The 18770-nt window shown below is 35.0% G+C and overlaps 2 protein-coding genes across 3 annotated transcripts; both read left to right on the plus strand.

The window, feature by feature from the left end:
- The first annotated feature begins 3327 nt into the window (after positions 1-3327).
- On the plus strand, positions 3328-6772 carry LOC110867249 (probable calcium-binding protein CML20). The gene is made up of 7 exons (XM_022116375.2): positions 3328-3478; positions 3632-3749; positions 3829-3865; positions 4610-4637; positions 5857-6009; positions 6085-6187; positions 6600-6772. The coding sequence occupies exons 1-7, from the start codon at positions 3476-3478 to the stop codon at positions 6662-6664; spliced, it is 507 nt and encodes a 168-aa protein (XP_021972067.1). The 5' UTR covers positions 3328-3475; the 3' UTR covers positions 6665-6772.
- A 7303-nt stretch (positions 6773-14075) lies between these two features.
- Positions 14076-18164, plus strand: LOC110867244 (caltractin). 2 transcript variants are annotated; one of them, XM_022116372.2, is made up of 7 exons: positions 14076-14273; positions 14344-14458; positions 15234-15270; positions 15350-15377; positions 15688-15840; positions 16310-16412; positions 17941-18164. In XM_022116372.2, exons 1-7 carry the CDS (start codon positions 14271-14273, stop codon positions 18003-18005), a joined length of 504 nt encoding a protein of 167 aa, XP_021972064.1. In that variant the 5' UTR covers positions 14076-14270; the 3' UTR covers positions 18006-18164. The 2 variants fall into 2 exon arrangements, with proteins under 2 accessions (XP_021972064.1, XP_035835298.1); XM_035979405.1 differs by lacking the exon at positions 17941-18164 and adding an exon at positions 16518-17654.
- Positions 18165-18770: the final 606 nt, after the last annotated feature.

Here is an 18770-nt window from a genome sequence, read left to right on the forward strand (position 1 = left end):
AGCAAAAAAAAAATTAAAATTTTTTTTTTTTTTTTGGCTACTAAAAGTAATGATTTTAAAAGTAATGATCTTTGTCCTATACACATATGTAGAGATATATATGTAGTTTACGATGTACGTACATGTAACACGCCAATCTACATACATTCTTTTTTCAAATTTTCTTTTATTTAAGTAAAGATTAGTAACATATAAATAAAAGTAAATTTTAAAAAAAATTGTTTGGTTGACAGTGGTTCTCTCAGTTTACTTTGGTTCTCACTTGATCCTAATCCTTAACACATATAACATCAAAGTATACACATTCGTAAAATAGCAAAACCCTAATGAAATTTCTTCAATTGTTTCATCATCTTACAATAACCATTAATAAAAATATAATAATTGACATGGATTTATGAAAACAAAACAAGATGATCAGAATTTGCATGCAAATCGAACACAATTAAAGGATAAAAACAACTGACAAAATGCATGTGAAATGATGGCTTACAGATCGGTTGTTGAGGTCAGTTGGTGGCGCCATTGGTGATCGGAGGAGAGTAGACGCCATTGTTGTAGTTTCCAGTGGCGAAGCTTGAAAATTTCCATCGGGGGGTCGGAAGTTACCGGACCTAAAAGTATATAACCTAAAAAAATTATTTTTTATAAAACCGGGGGTCGAAAACGTATATACCTAAAAAATCTATACGAAACGTACATACATAACACTACTGAGCGAAAAGTTCGGAGGGTCGGGCGCCCCCTCCGGCCCCTTCATAGCTGCGCCACTGGTAGTTTCACTACCTTTGCGGCAGGTTCGTGAAAATGGTGATAACGTATATTATGTTTCTTAAAATATAATACGATGCATATTACATGATTTGATATGATCGTATCATGTCATATATCTTTTTAAACGGCAACGAATCTTTCAAATAGGCTATTGGCGAAATTCACCACATTAGGATGCACTTGCCTCCAAATCGGCGAAATTCACCACATGATTTGATATGATTGTATCACGTCATATCATATCACGTCGTATTATATCGTATCACGTCGTATTATATCATATCATATTACAATGTTATATTATATCATATTATGTTATAGAGAGATGCTCTGAACCTAGACTTTTAGGTAGCGTTTGGTATGCAGGAATGAGAGGTGGAATGGAATGGATGATTACGAGGGAATGAAGAAAAGGATGTTTGGTTGGTCAATGGAATGGAATCACCCATTCCAAAATGCATTCCATTCCCTCAAAATCATTCCTTCCACCCCCCATGTTTTTTTTCCATTCCATCCTCTCTTGCACCATTCATCAACAACACCACAACCCACCACCTTCGCCACAACCCACCACCACCACCGCCCACCACCGACGCCACCGCCGCCACCCGCCACTTCACCCCGACAGCCACCGCCACCCACTCACCACCGTTATCACCCATAGCTGCGACCAACCGCTAACGACACTTGCCGCCGCCGCCCACCACCACCATCGTCGACGCCACCACCACCAACCGCCACTGCCGCCACCAACCGCCACCTTTGCTGCCACCCACCACCAACAACCACCTTGCCGCCACCACCACCCCTCGTCGTCGCCGCCGCACCGCCACTCGCCGCCACCACCACCACCCATCGCCGCCGCCGACACCCACCGCCGCCATCTATAACCACCCACAATCACTTCCACCGACCACCACCACCACCATCACTCACCGCTGATTATATTACTCCGTTTTTCTTGCCTACCGAACAATACACAATAATAACTCATTCCATTCACACATGGTAACCAAACAAGATATGGAATGGTAATGATCCATTGCATTCCCTCGTCCATTCCATTACCTCGTCCATTCCATTACCTCGTCCATTCCATTCATTCGCCCATTCCATTACCCCATACCAAACAGACCCTTAGTATGGAGGGATGGGAATCATGGGATACAAATAGTGGCGGGCCCATTAATATTTAATGATAAACTTGATTTTTTGGTAACCCTAATATCTAATCAAATAAACTAAAACAGACCATAGAGAGTAATCATTCATAATAAAGGTTGGTTTCAAAATTTTATGGGTTGGTTTAAGAGTTCATGAGGGACAATCGTAATGGGGGCCGATCAGGATTTAAACAAGTACGTAACTATGAAAAAAATAATGTGGGCAGTTGCCCCCTTAAGAAGCCCATGGGTCCACCCTGGCTACAAAACTAATGGGTTAGCAAGATAATGGTGTTATGGTGGTAGTCGACAATTATTTAAACGTACGGTCATTCTTAGTAGTTTTTCTCATAAAAAAATAAAAAGTTATAAGAACCAAATATCCTATATTTACACTAAAAACACAGTAAAAAAAAGAACTCAATGACCCGACCCAATAAAATATGTATAGAATACACCAAGACCGAAAAGTTGTGAGTTCGATAAGAAAAGTTCTTATGTCTTCCACCTGCTGAATACAAGACGTTAAAACCATGTATTGAATAAACTAACTATAAGCCTAATGACACGTCAACCCCTTAAACAACATAATAGAAAACTTAAATATATATTCTTTTACTTCAAACTAAGAACTCGTTTTATGCATTTACAAACCGTAAATGCTTTGTTACCCTTATCAATAAACAGGTGACACGAGTCATTTTGTGTACATAATTGAAAGCACGTTGGGATTAGCATCAACGATCTTTTATTATATATAGCTATATGAGTCATGTATTTATTTAAAACTATATGCAGGGAATAACTAAAAAGTACAAAAACTATTGTCACGCAGACAAGACAGTAACCGGCAATAACCAAACTAGACATTCACAAGGGTATAGTGGTTTAACTAAAAACATAATTATTTTTTTGTGAAAATATGAATTGGGTTATGAATGGTTAGAAAAAAAAACCTGGCATCACGCTCGTTATTGTTGTGATTCCCCAAGATGGCGGACCGACACGGTGTTTGGCGCCCTTCATTGCTGTGATGTGTACCTCATCCACATATATATTTACTCACGAGACACCATGCACAAAAATGAAATGTGTGTCATGGCAGTTGCTAGAATCATATGCATATTAGTTACTTGTTTTATTTATTTATCTTACTGCATAGTGGGTTAGTGACTTAGTGGGAGTAGTGGTTTGGATGGTTACAATTGTTAAGTCTTATTTAAACGAGTTTGTATCTCCATTTTTTTATTTTATGAATGAAAAATATGAAGTAGTCACTTTCAAAAATCTCTAAATTCTCTCAAGTTCTTATCTATTTTCTTTGGATCAATTGGTTAACGATTTGGTTCGTAACATGCTGACATGACGAGGGGTGCTACTCCCGTACGCATGGAATAACTAAGCTTCAAGGGCCCAAGTGATAATAATAAGAAACTAAAGTACCTCTTGTGTAATTTTCAAATTAAAGCTTTTGCATTTCTTTCGTAAACACACCAAGAAAGATTGCCAAAGAAATTGTTTGTTAAGGTCTCGGTGCAATGGTAAGTGCTCAAGAATTCCTATTCAATCATATCTCGATTCTGTATACTATTGCTATTTTAATCAATGTTTTAGCAAACTAGGGTTATAAAATTGGGGATTTAGGGTTTGTTAGTCAACAACAGGTAAAATATGTTTGAAAATGGGGTTTTCAGGGGGTTTATGGAGAACAATCAAGGAGAGAGAAGCCCAGAGGACGTCATCATGGGTTGACTCAGCAGAAAAGGCAAGAGATCAAAGAAGCATTTGAGTTGTTTGATACTGATGGATCTGGTATGTTGTTTATTCATGATTGTATACTGTTTTAGTTAAAGTTATTAAAGTTGAGTGCTTTAATCTGTTTAAAATGTAGGTACCATTGATGCCAAGGAGTTGAATGTTGCTATGAGGTATGAGTTTAATGTATGAATGGCGTAATGGGTCAAAACGGGTCATTGTCAGATACGGGTCGAAGCCAGTTCGGTTGAGCCGAAACATTTTTTGTTCGAAATCTTTACAGTTTTATAATCTATCTTTTTTGTTACAGGAGTAATATTGTTTCAGTAACAATCTAATTTCGGCCCTTTTTGTTTTAAGTCGGTTTTTTTTATAGTAGCAGACAAAATATAATGCAAATCAACTGGATTATTAAGTAAAAGAGTATTGCAATTGCGTCCGCTACATTCAGTAATCTTATCTATGGTTGCAAAAGTCGTTAGGCGCTCCCTAGTCGGTCGACCGGGGAGTTGAGAGTACTCGGTCTACGCGGAGAGTACTCGGGGAGTACTCGGACATGTTAAATTATAAAGAAATTACTTTTTGGAGATTAAATATATGTCAAATAACACAAATTTACTAATATTTATAAAAAAATACGTGAAAATGATATTCATTTTAATATGATAGGCATAGAAATTATGTTATATTATTATTTAAATCAAAATAGGCCTGAGTTAACCTACTAGATCCAATTCTGGCCAAGGTTGACTGCGTTTGACCGACTCCGAGTAATTAGGCGGAGTCAAAGAAAGTCGCCTCGGCAACCTGCCTTGTAGCGACTACTCGGAGAGTACTCGGCCTTGGAAACCTTGTTTTACAACCTTCTTATGTATGGGATTATGCATACAGTGACATCTTAACTTGTTTCATTTCAGGGCACTTGGTTTCGAAATGACAGAAGAGGTAACTTCTAAGCGTCATTGATTTATCAACCCGTATGATCCATTGCTCTTGGTTACTAATCTAAATATTTGAAGACAATTGTTTACCATGTTGTCTACATTTAACATTAACTTCGGCTAATTTCCACCTGTATGACCCGTTTTCCTTTTCTAGCTAAAATTTTAAGTTAAATGCCATTTTAGTCCCTGTGGTTTGGGCCATTTTGTCAGTTTAGTCCAAAGGTTTGAAACGTTGCTATTTTAGTCCAAATAGTTTTAAACGTTGCCATTTTCGTCCACTGGGTTAACTCCATCCCTTTATTCTGTTAACTAGAAGGGCATTTCGGTCATTTTATACGTAATTCTGTTAACTAGAAGGGCAATTCGACCATATAAAATGATCGAATTACCCTTCTAGCTAACATAAAAAATGGACGGAGTTAACCCAATGGACTAAAATGGCAATGCTTGAAACTATTTGGACTAAAATGGCAACGTTTCAAACCTTTGGACTAAACTGGCAAAATGACCCAAACCATAGGGACTAAAATGGCATTTAACTCTAAAATTTTTATACCCATATGACTCGTTTGTGAATAAAGCTAACCCAATTCGACCATTTCACAAGTTAAAGTTGAAATTGCCACATCTACCCTAAATCTTTGAATAAAACTATTTGCAATGTTGTCTACATGAAACATACTTCTAATAACTTCTAACCCGTTTGATCTGTTCCCTATTTAGCTAACTTTTTATATCCATTTGTGTTTAGAAAAGTAATCCAATTCGACCATTTCATATATCAGACGTGTGTAGATTACTAATTAACTATCCGAGTTAAATGCCATTTTAGTCCCTATGGTTTGGGTCATTTTGCCAGTTTAGTCCAAAGGTTTGAAACGTTGCCATTTTAGTCCAAATAGTTTCAAGCATTGCTATTTTAGTCCACTGGGTTAACTCCGTCCATTTTTTATGTTAGCTAGAAGGGTAATTCGATCATTTTATATGGTCGAATTGCCCTTCTAGTTAACAGAATTACATATAAAATGACCGACCGAAATGCCCTTCTAGTTAACAGAATAAAGGGATGGAGTTAACCCAGTGGACGAAAATGGCAACGTTTAAAACTATTTGGACTAAAATGGCAACGTTTCAAACCTTTGGACTAAACTGACAAAATGGCCCAAACCACAGGGACTAAAATGGCATCTAACTCTAATTATCCCTTCATTCGTTTTCAGCAAATTAATCAAATGATAGCAGATGTGGATAAAGATGGGAGTGGTGCAATTGATTTTGATGAATTTGTGTACATGATGACTGCCAAAATCGGTGAAAGAGACAGCAAACAAGAGCTTACAAAAGCATTCCAAATCATTGACCAAGATAAAAACGTAAACTTTTATATAAATAACCTGTCATTATATTTAAAAACAACATAGACATTGACGTGTCTGTGATGAATACAGGGGAAAATATCAGTCTCTGATATTAAAAACATTGCTAAGGAATTAGGTGAGCATTTTACCGATGCAGAGATCAATGAGATGGTGGAGGAAGCAGACCGTGATCGTGAGTTTGTTTATTCTTGATTAGTTTTTTTATATATAAGAGTTTATTACTGTTTTCGTCCCTATGGTTTGTCAAAAATCAATATTTCAGTCCATTAGTTTAAAAAATGCGATTTCAGTCCCTGTGGTTTCACTTTCGTAACCATTTCAGTCCACCTCGTAACCATTTCAGTCCCTGTACTTATAGAATAAATGGATTGAAATGGTTACGAAAGTGAAACCACAGGACTGAAATCGCAATTTTTAAACTAATTGACTGAAATAGTAATTTTTGACAAACCACAGGGACGAAAACAGTAATTAACTCTATATATAATCTTATGTGAGGTTTTTAAATCTTTAAATATGTCTAATCTTTTATTTATGCGAATGATGTGTCACTTATTTTTGTTTGATGTATTCGTATTGTTTAGGTGATGGAGAAGTTAGTGCGGATGAGTTCATGAGGATGATGAAGAGAACTTCATATGGATATTAGGCTGTTATTGTCATTCTCTGATATGTAAAATCTATTAATTTATTGTTAGTAAGTGACAAATTGTTGTTTTTGTACCAACTTTTTTTTAAAAAAAAAAACTTTGTTATATTGGCTTTATTCTGTTCACCCCTTCCTTTTGTTGTGCTTGGTCCATTATGGCCCCGAGCAATCGGTAATTAGTTTGATTTTTGTGATTTGTGTTTGGATTGACGTTAACTCTTGGTGTCAATGGCGGTTGTTAGTCGAAGCAATGATCTGTACCGGGTTCCTGGGATGTTATTTGCAGGTTATGTCATTCTGTTTTTTCATTGATTTATACGCAGATTCCAGATCCGTTTTGTAGATTGTTTGAATCTGTATGCTCTTAGCATTCATCTACTCGTTGTATCGTTATTCTGATCAAAAGTAAACCCATGGATAACCGGTTAAGGGGTGTAAGCTAGCCGTACATGGTTTAAGTTCATTTAAAAGTTAGAGCTCGAGCTCGCTTGTGAGCAAGTTTCAGGCCTCTTAAATATTTATTTTTTAACTGATTCATTTACATATATTTTTTTATAGAAAAAGTATATTGTACATTACGGCTTAACATACTTCACGTACGACAACGTGCGTGATTTGTTCTATAACATGCGTGATTAATGTTTTCAATATGCGTGATTATTGTGTTTCAACATGCCTGATTTTGGATTTTTGAGTTATAACGTGCGTGATTTTAAAATGAACATGCGTAATTACATGTCGTATGTGATATACGTTAAGCTGTAATGTACGTTAACCTTCCTCTTTTTTTATATGTTATTCAAATATTTTTACAGAATTATTTTACAATATTTATACTATTATAAGTAACGATGCTTTGAGTGAAATTTTACCAAGCACATTAATTTGTTTTATATAAATAATTCAGACGCTAGTTAGAATCAATAACTAAATGAATCTGAGTCTCGAACTTGTTTAGTATATGAACTCCAATTTAAATTCGAGCTTGAGATTAAGCGTATAAAGATTCAGTTCAAGCTTTTACATCGTTAAGCTACCATAACCTTCTTGGTTTGCCATGTTTATAATATACTAGGTTATCATCCATAATTGCTTCCCGGGCAGAAAAAAATAATTTTAAATACTCATAAGTGTATGATTAAAATAAACTTTAATAATGTGACGTATTAGATAAATTAATGACAAAGTGCATATCTTGTTTTAGAGCATTCTATAACCATATTTTTATTTCCCTGTCAAAGACTCAAATAAAAATAAACTTAATAAACATTTAAAATTAAAAATAAAAAATATGACAACACTAATGCAAGAAATACATTATACATAATTATAAAAGATAATCAATTTGCTGCCAGTGGGTTGTTAGGATTTGCTTAGTAAATACATTCAGTTGATAGCCATCAAATTAAAAAATAATCAATTCACTCCTAACGGGTCATTTGGATTTGCTTAGTAAAAATATTGAGATGATAGCTAGAAAATGTTGACAGAATACATAGTTTTAGAACAGCTTTGTTTGAAATAAAATAATATTGCTTTAATATTTAGACCTTTAGATTCTACAACAGTTGGCCATTATGGAAGACGATTGAATGCTGCAATTGCTTACTTCTTAACAGGGGGTGGGAATCCGGAAGGGTGAAGCCATGTCCAGGACTTATTACATTCTAAACCTGAAATTCAGTGGGTGAGATGGAAAAGCCCTTCATTTTACCTATTTACTTATGAATAATATGATTTGGGTTATGGCTTACTGTTAATGGGTCAAATAAAAAAAATCTAAATGAAGTAATCCACATCCTCGTAATAGAAGTAGTACTATCTAATGCATTGTTTAGACAACTTTATAATCTATAAAAGATACATTTATTTGACACCAACAAACTGCATTGTTCAACAACTTTATAATGCATAACTACACATTGTAGACAGCAACACATTGCATGTATTAGAACTATTTTGCCAACTATATAGTGCATAAAAACTGCACTAAATTGACAATCATGAACTACACAAATCTTTACTTTTTGACAGCTCTATATGCCTAAAAACTGCACTAAAATATGATAGCAATAAGCTACACAAATCTACACTTCTTGACAACTCTATATGCCTAAAAACTACATTAATATGATAGCAATAAACTGCACAAATCTGCACCGTTTTAACAGCTCTATTTTGATGAGTCGTTTCGATTGTGTTATAAGAGTGTCTTCACCAAGCCTTCGAGTGTCTATTGTGTTAGCCTTAGGAAATGCATGTATATTTAAAGACCAAAGAAATAGATAGAATGCGACAAGATAGAATGCAAGTAGTTTTAAAGAACAAATAAGGATATGTTCCTAAACTATAGACTAGGTAAAAGCATTCCTACTTTTCCTAATTTCCTATAGTTATGGCTCTGATACCAATCTGTCACACCCCAACCGATGGCGGAAACATCAGAGTGAGACGAAAACATGATTGTTCATAGCATTATAACACTAATTGTGACAATATAATTAATCAAGTCTAACAAGTATAACATGTTATCGTGTTTAATTGTGGATATAGTGTGATTTGAATAAACAAGTATCATAGTGTGGCATGTTTTTGTATATTGTACATGTTGCACCCAAAGTGATTAAAATGAAAATGGGATCGAGTATACTCACAGTTTTTGCGTAGGGTAAACACTAAACCGTGAGCGGGATTGAGGAAGTTTCGAGCACCGAGATTACACTGAAATGGTTAAACAAGAGTCTAAGCATTCTGTAGTGAAAGAGTGTCGGATCAGATTATACGAGATAAAGCGTGTAACAGGTTGATTCGTATGGATGGACATAGTCCATTTGTGCGGATCAGGGGTTTTGGCTAAAAACGGATCTGACTGTTAGTGTTCGTTTATAATTCGATTTGGTTGTAAACAGTAGGGTAATGGTTTAGAATAATCAAATCAGAAAGGTGAAATGATCAAACGTTTTAAACTGATGTGAAACGGAAATTGATTTAGATTTAAGCAGGTTGTGTCCGTTCGTACGGATGGACATGGTCTGTCCGTGCGAACTAACTGTTACGCTGCGTAAAGTTTAAGTTATAAGTTGATTCAATTGCAAACAGTTAAGTAAGTTGTTTAAATTATTCAAGTCAGTAAATAAAACAGTTAAACAATGATAAACAGGTGCGAGAACAGAAATGAAATCAAAACAGATTACACACAGGGTCCGTTCGTGCGGATGGACATAGTCCATCCGTGTGAACCAACTGTTATGCTCGAAAAACGTGTATCCATTCAAAACAGATCATTTCTTGATGGAAATTAACCATAATGCAGATCCTTAACTATGAGGTGAGCTGAGGGTCCGACGGGTTCCAGATTCCATCAAGATCGTACAATAATCGAAAAGAAAGTTTATGTATAAGTTGTAAAATGTTTAGATTTTATCATCTTTGATTCAATCTCGTATGTGTGATGCTCCACAGCAGTTTGCCCAAGCAAAACTAGTGAAAACCATCCTTTGAATCGAGAGGGTTTCGAGAAAAGTTTAAGAACTTATGATAAAAATGCAAAAAAATGAATGAAATGCAATTGAAAATGGAAGAGCGATCCTTACATCAGATTCTGGTCGCCACGGAGGGCTTGAGAATGATTGAGAAGAAATGGGTGAATTGAGGAGTGGAGTAGTGTGCCTATTTATAGGCTTCGAGTGAAATTAGGGTTTCCTAGATTTTCGGACGGATGCACTTGGTGCGGACGCACTTTGGTGCAGATCAACTTTGGTGGGGATGCGCACGTTCGTGCGAATCTGCTGATCCGTGCGGACGGACTCGTTCCATTTATTTCGACTTTCGAGGGTTGAGGGTGGCCGCTTCCTGGAAAGGGGCCCACCACATTTTGCATTAATAACTTACTTAATTATCTTTCAATAATCTGGTCTAGTGGGATTGTATCCTTGCTGACTCAAACCACTAGGTTAAGGGTAAAGTCGCCTTCACAAGAGGGGTCTACTACTATAACTAAGATAATCTCTTAAAATGCACAAAGTGCGGAAATCATCAAAAGGGTACATGAAAGATAAGTCGGATCCAAGTGATTCATTCTTGTCTATCTATTTTTATTTTATTTTATTTTCTGTTTTTATCTTTTTATTAGTTTAAAAATCTTTTCTCAAAGTTTGGTTCGATTAGATGTTGACGATAAGCCGGTATTAAAAGCTCTTGTGTCCTTGGACGACCTCGGTATCTTGCCGTCACTATACTACGACCGCGATGGGTGCACTTGCCCTAACGTGTGTGTAGAGTGATAGTAGAATATCGTGTTTCATAAATTTAAAACTTGAAATCGGAGAGTTAAAAAGAGCTAAAAATATACTCACAACGACACACGTCAAGGGACCCCAAACATCAACATGAATAAGGTCAAAAATAGCAATAGACGATCTAGTACTGTGTGGAAAAGGAAGCTTATGTTGCCTGGCTTGAGGAGAAAAATCACAATGCTCAAGAAAATGCAAAGAGTTATTTGAATTAATAGGCAATTGTTTCATTTTATAACATGGCAAATGCCCAAGTCTTTGATGCCAAACAGTACTAGTAACAACAGAATTACAATGAGAAGTAGTAAAAAATGCATAATCAAAGAGCAACCTGTTACTGGCAAGCAGAATATAGAGACCCCGCGTGAGATTACCAAGAACTAGTGGCCTCTTCAGAGAAGGGGCCTGTAACATGCAAGATTGATCAGTGAAATATAAGATGCCATGAGTATCATGACAAATCCTGGAAACAGATAAGAGATTATGTTTAAACTGTGGGACAATTAAGACATGCTGAAGAACAATGTCTTGAGTTAAATGAACAATCCTAATTTTATTGATAGTAATATTCTGACCATTTGGAAGACCAATAAGGAATGGTTTAGACAGAGTTTGAAGATTTGTGAATAACAGTTCATCATGACACATATGGTCACTTGCACCGGTATCTATAATCCAGTTAGTACTAGAGTTTGAGGAATTAGAAGCCATCATACCTGCACAATTTGCATAACTGATGGATGTAGTAGGCTGAGGCACATATGCAACAGGTTCTTTGGACACGTGTGTCTTTTGCAAAAGTTTCATCAATTCATTATATTGGGCTGGTGTAAGAAAGATTCAGATTGACTCGACAAATCATTATCATTCTCAGAAACCATATTTGCAGCCCCACGTTTAGGTTTAGTGAACTTAAAGTCCTTAGGAAACCAACAAGACGATAACATTTGCTAAGATTGTGGCCAATTTTCTTGCAGTGTGAACAAACAAGATTCCTTTTATTCTCAAACCTACCATATTGATTTCCTTGAAACTGAGAATTAACATTCATGGAAGCAGATTCAGAAGAAAAATGACATGCAGATGATATTTCTCCTTGTTTTTCGTCTTGAATTAGTAGAGCATAGGCCTGATTAATCGAAGGAAGAGGATGTATCATAAGAATAGTACCACGAACGACATCATAAGAAGAATTCAGTCCCATGAGAAACTGAAACAATCGTTGATCTTCCTCTCTTTTAAGAAGCATAGGTCATGAACCACATGTACATGATGGAAGAAGGCTCGAAACAAACAATTCATCCCAAAGACACTTCAATTTGGCGAAGTAAGTAGCAATATCATCATTGCCTTGAGTTAATTCGTTCAAATTCTTCTGTAATTGATACAAAATTTGCTCCATTAGACTGACCATAACGATCGGTAAGCTCTGTCCAAAGCAATTCAGCAGTTTCAATATACAGAACACTATTACTTATGTTTCTTGATAATGTGTTCTAGATCTAGGAGATAACCATATCATTACATCGCTTCCAAGTCAAAAATTGATCATAATTATGAGGTTTTAGGGTTTCTCCAGTAACAAACCCTAATTCGTTCTTCGCAGATAAGGCGATAGTCATTGCATGTTTCCATGCTCCAAATCCAGTACCGTCAAATGTCTTTGTAACAAGAATCATTCCAGGATGATCTGAAGGATGAAGATAAAGAGGATTTGACGAATCAATTGATACAACCATGATCGAGATGAAAGAATAACAAAAAAAATCGAATCAGAGAACTGAATCAGAACGCAGAAACAGATCTACGATGTCGAAAAATTGAAATTGATCGGATAATCGGAAGAAGATCATAGAAAGAATCGGAAGAAGATAATCGGAACTGTCACCACAGCTCTGCTACCATGTAATTCTTGAGAGAGTTTGAAATTGGGGAAAATGATCTTGTTCACATTCAACCTACTATACAAACAGCAATCTATCTATATATATATAACAAATACTCTAACAAACAAACAAACAAACCATGTGCTTGTCACGTGCCTACAAAAAGGAAAGAGAAAGTTGTTGAAGATTCCCATGAAAGAGAAACACTGATGGTGGAAGGTGGTCAGTGAACCCAATTTAATGGTATTGAAAAGATGGGAAAACATGGATCGCAGGGAAATAAATTACAATGCGACTTTCCATTTGTCATCTTAAAATTTGTAGGAAATTAGCATTAAGTAACCTACAATTGAGGAGGCCATGAAAAGATCAATTCAATGTAGGAAATTAATCTCATTCAATACTTTTCAATGTGAATGTGAAGGAATTTGAAATCCCTAGATTGCCCTCAAAAAGTCTTAAAATTTTGAACAATTGTCAAATATTACCCCTCTAAAATGGCTTATACTCTATTGTACACAATGCTTCAAAATTTATACGTGTGTAAAATTACCATAAGGGTAGAAAACTCAGTTTCTTTAATAAGGTATTCTAGATTAAGGATATGTCGACTTAATGAGCTGATCTTGAAATTGATAAGGGGGATGCTATTGATATGTCCAATTAGTTATTGAGATTGTAGTGTGTCATAATGACATTTTACATAAATCATATAACGGATTAATATTACGTTACACTAAAAAGTAAATAAAATATATATTGCCGTTCGGTTATTGAAGTACAAAATTATATTCCTTGAAGTTAGTGATGCAAGCACGTGTAAAAGCCCTTGGTATGGCGGTACCGGTAATATCGCTAGGGCAAAAGTATCGAATCCAACTCGTATTGAAAACGAAAACCATAAAAACGAATACAGATGCCAGTACTCATGTTAATCAGATGGTATTCGTTTGATTTGAAGTACTTAGTAAAAAATGTTAATTCCTAGTTTATAGTACCCTAGTACTTTGTTTTGATTCTTTTAAAATATATATTTTTTGTAATGTTGACAAAATAAATTAAAGATGCTTTAAAAATTATCGAACGCGTGTCTAAAAAATCGAATAAAATTATAAATAAAATATTATTAAATAAAAACTCAGGTTAATTTTTATCCACGTTGCTTTTAAATATTTAATAAAAATAATAAGTAAATTATCTAAGCTAGTAGTGGCGTTAAAGTACCGATGCTGTACGTTTTTATTCAGTCGGTTTGCATGTATGTATTATTCTTAATTCCTCCTCCACCAGCATCTCGATTGTTCCTGAAAACGAAGTTCAACCCTCCCTCCCTCACCCACCAAAACCATTCCTATCGTTAGCCATCCAGCCTAGATAATAAAAAAAAAGCTGTTTTATTTAGTCCGCTAGATTCATCATATACAAATGGTGCGTCTTCTTCCTATTTTCATATCTATAATATTCTTCTTCTACTAACTTTTATTCATGATTTGATCAGGGGTTTTATGGAGAATCAAGGAAGCCAAACCCGAGCGGACGTCATCATGGATTCACTCAGCAGACCAGACAGGAGTTGAAAGAAGCTTTTGACCTATTCGATGCCGATGGCAATGGTATATATGTTAATTCATGTTTCTGTTCTTTCAAATAGTTTAAATCGTAATCTATTGTTTTTTTTTTTTTTAATTTGGTATGTCGGTTTTGGAGATTTCAAACCGTATCAAACGGTTTGGCGTCTATACTCGAAGCCGATAAAAAAAAATGGAAATAAACTTACCCAAAACCTAAACACCCACCCACCACCTAAACACCCCCATCCCCCTCCCAAAAAAAAAAACATAATAGTTTTTGTTTTGGTTTACGATGACAAAAATTGTCACTAAGACCATGCCTAGTGGGCGATATTTTTTCAAAATTTGCCATCAAACACGCCCTCTCCCCACCCCTTGGTCATTATTGGGCGTTATTGTTCAAAAAAGCCCCCTATGCGTTTTTTAAGTCACGCTATGTGCAAATTTGAAGGGCCAATCACATTTAATCTTTCTTTTTCTTGGCCAGTAGCTTTTCTGGTTGGGTTTTTTTATTTTTATTTAGTTCTCTACACCCTTTTAACATAATGTCCTCATCCCCACTACACCCATTTTAGAAAAAAAAAACGTCCAATAATGTCCCTTGCTGACTATACTGCCACATGGTGGAAAACGCCCAAGGGTTGGGGCATTATTCACCCTTACCACTAGGCATGGTCTAATAGTTTGGCTAAAAACAGTGAAAATCAGAGTGAAAATCAGACCGTAAAGTCGTTAACACTATATGAACCCATGAATATATAAATTCAGGGAATGATAATTGAAATATCACTTTTTGTATGTTCCGTTACAATCGTAGGTACCATTGATGCCAAGGAATTAAGTAATGCAATGAGGTGTGCACTTCATTCAACTTTATCCAAAATACTTATGAGATTATGCATATAATCATATCTTGATTCTGTTTAATTTCAGGGCCCTTGGTTTTGAAATGACCAGAGAGGTAACATGACATGATTCAACACGAAGTTAAAGGGTTTGGGGTAAACTTGTTCTAGTCATAAATGAGTGGACATATTTGTAACACGGTTAAAAACATTTCTAACCCGTTTAGTAATTGTGTTAAATGGGTTAACGGGTCAAGATGACACGTTAAAGACCAGTTTCTCAAAACAACATATTCAGGTTCAATAAACGTGTTAAACATGTCCTGTTTAACACAACATGACACGTTTTGACAGCTCTGTTTCTAATTTTCTGATTTTTTTTTTGTTGTTTTAGGATTCGATAAAAATTTCAGCTTGATGTTTCAGGAAATCAGTGACATGATAGCAGAAGTAGACAGGGATGGGAGTGGTGCAATTGATTTTGATGAGTTTGTGTACATGATGACTGACAAAATCTGTGAGAGGAATAGCAAGAAGGAGCTTACAACAGCTTTCAACATCCTTGATCATGATAAAAATGTAACATTTTATACATATTAAACATTCTTTTTTTTAGAGTTAAATGCCATTTTAGTCCCTGTGGTTTGGGTCATTTTGTTAGTTTAGTTCAAAGGTTTCATTTTTCGCCTGTAGGTTCAAAAAGGTTTCACCATTGCCATTTTAGTCCACTGGGTTAACTTCATCCATTTTTTGTGTTAACGAGAAGTGCAATTCGGTCATTTTATATGTAATTTTGTTAACTAGAAAAGCAATTCGGCCATATAAAATGACCGAATTGCCCTTCTCTTTAACACAAAAAATGGATGAAGTTAACCCATTGGACTAAAATGGCAACGGTGAAACCTTTTTGGACCCACAGGCGAAAAATGAAACATTTGGACTAAACTGACAAAATGGCCCAAACCACAGGGACTAAAATGACATTTAACTCTATTTTTTAATATAAAACTAGAAACCAATGTGTGTGTGTATATGGTGGTGAAAATAGGGGAAGATATCAATTCCAGACATAAAGAACATTGCTAGGGAGTTGGGTGTACGTTTTACAGATGCAGAGATCCAATCAATGGTGGAGGAAGCTGATCGTGATCGTGAGTTTCTTTATTTTTTTCCTCATCACATTTCATGGGTGGCGGGTCGGGTTACGGGTTGAAAACAATATTATTTTTATAACGTAATTTTTTTTTATTGAAAAGCCCTTTGGCTAGGGTTGTTTATGAGCGAGCCGAGCCAACTTCAAATCGAGCTCGAACTCAAAACTAAACGAGGCTGCTCAACTAAGCTTGGAGTAAGCTCCTGTAGATTTTTGAAATTCAAAAATTTTGTGTTGCCTGTATGTATAGGTAAATACAACATTGAAAACTAATAGGGTTTTTTGAAGAAGTATTTCACCTTTAGAAAATGTTTTCACCTTGGAAAATTTTTCAATAATAATTGTCATTTCTGTTTGAGATAGATGTTAGAGATCGTAAGGAAACAATTATCGTGTTGTAAGTGAGTAAAGATAAATTGCCATTTCAAATGGCAATTTATGACAAATTGTCATTTCAAGTGACAACTTCTAACACTCGGGCTACTAAAGAATGGGAAGAAGGTAGCTAGCACCTTCTATAACTGTCTGGGATAGACCACAATAAATCTAAATCACCATTACAAATGGCAACTTATCACACATAAAGCTAAATTGTCATGTATTGACATTACATGTGAGTCTCCAAAATAGTGATATATTATTGAAGGACATTGTTGAAATATTGATTCTTTAAACATCCAATTATTTTGAAAAATTTGCTCTTGTTTAAAGTCCAAATTTGTAGACTTATATTATATGCATAAAGTAACGGAAGTTAAATGAATTCTTTTTAAAGTAACGGTGATTAAAGTCCAAATTTGTGGACTTATATTAATTAAAGTGCCTTAAAAACAAAGTTGTATGAATTCTTTAAAAAAAACGAAGTTACAGATTTTTATTTTCTACAGAAGTGAAGAGATTACAAAATTTGGAACATAAAAAAATGGTTTATGTTTTAAAAATATGGATATATTAAGTACTTTATGTGTCAGAAGTTGCCATTTGAAATGACGAGTTGTCATAAATTGCTGTTTGAAATGACGATTTACCTTTATCATCTTACAACCCAATGATTGTTTCTTTACAATCTTTGAAATCTTAGGCCAACAGCATTCAACAAATCATCATTTCAAATGAAAGTAGCATTATTATTGATTTTTTTCCAAGATGGCATTACTTGTGAAAACACTTTCAAAATATGGATTAGTTTTGAAAAAAAAAAAAAAAAAAAAAAACTGAAAATAGTATTTCTAATATATATTGATAGAAATAACAACAAATGGTGTGGGTTTTTTTCCTCATGAAACTTGGGCTTGTTAAATGACCAACTCACTTGAGCGAGCTAACAAGTGATCTCACCTTGGCTCAAACTCGACTTGAAATTTATACGAGTTGGAAAGTTATAAAAAATAGTTTTGAGTGACCTTTCAAGTGGAAGCTATCTATTTTAACATGTATATTATGTATACTTGTATCTTTTGAATAGAAAATTTGAACAAAATAACTTGTGATTCAAGTTGATTGAGAAAGTTCGAATAATTTGTTAGATGATGGAGAAGTAAACATAGAGGAGTTCATGAGAATGATGAAGACAACTTCATATGGGTATTAGGATATGGGGTGTGTGTATGTATAATCCTAAAGTATGTAATTTCTGGTTTCTTTGTTCTTGTTACTAGGTCTAATATTAATATGTATAAATGTATGTAGAAAAACAAATGTATTGTATTATTTTAGTTTCTTCTAGAATAAATGTTTTCATTTAAAGTTAGGAGTAAAATGTAATTTGTGTCCCTTTGCTTTAGGGCGGAGTCAACTTGAGTCGCTAAAATAAAAAGTTTGCTGCCCGAGTCCCTGCCCTATGAAAAGCATTACACTTCGAGTCCTCTCGTTAAGAATCCGTTAGTTTGACTGTTAATTCAGGAGGTATTTTGGTAATCTCGCCATATTAAAATCAAAACAAAAACAAAACCTCAATCTAATTTTTATCATCTGCACATCATCTTCTTCAAACCCAGGTCTTCAAGAACATGACAACCTTCAACTATCATCATCATCCCCTAACTAAAACTCACATTTCAATTTCAGATCTTCCTGAACAAGAACAAATCAAAAACAAAACCCAAATTCAAGCTTCAGAAATCAAATTTCCAGATCTTCAACAAATTAATACGAATTCCAGATATGCAAAATTTCAACATACAATCGACAAATTAATATCCTCTTCAAGAACAGCAAATTATTATCCTCTTCAAAAACAACAAATTAAGTACGAATTCCAGATCTTCAGAATCAACAAATTACTATCCTCTTCAAAAGGAATGATCTTCAACATACAATCTTCAAATTCCATAATCAACAATCACGAACCCGAACA

Source organism: Helianthus annuus, chromosome 1 (genome assembly GCF_002127325.2).
Source record: "Helianthus annuus cultivar XRQ/B chromosome 1, HanXRQr2.0-SUNRISE, whole genome shotgun sequence".
In the NCBI taxonomy this organism is placed as follows: Eukaryota; Viridiplantae; Streptophyta; class Magnoliopsida; order Asterales; family Asteraceae; genus Helianthus; species Helianthus annuus.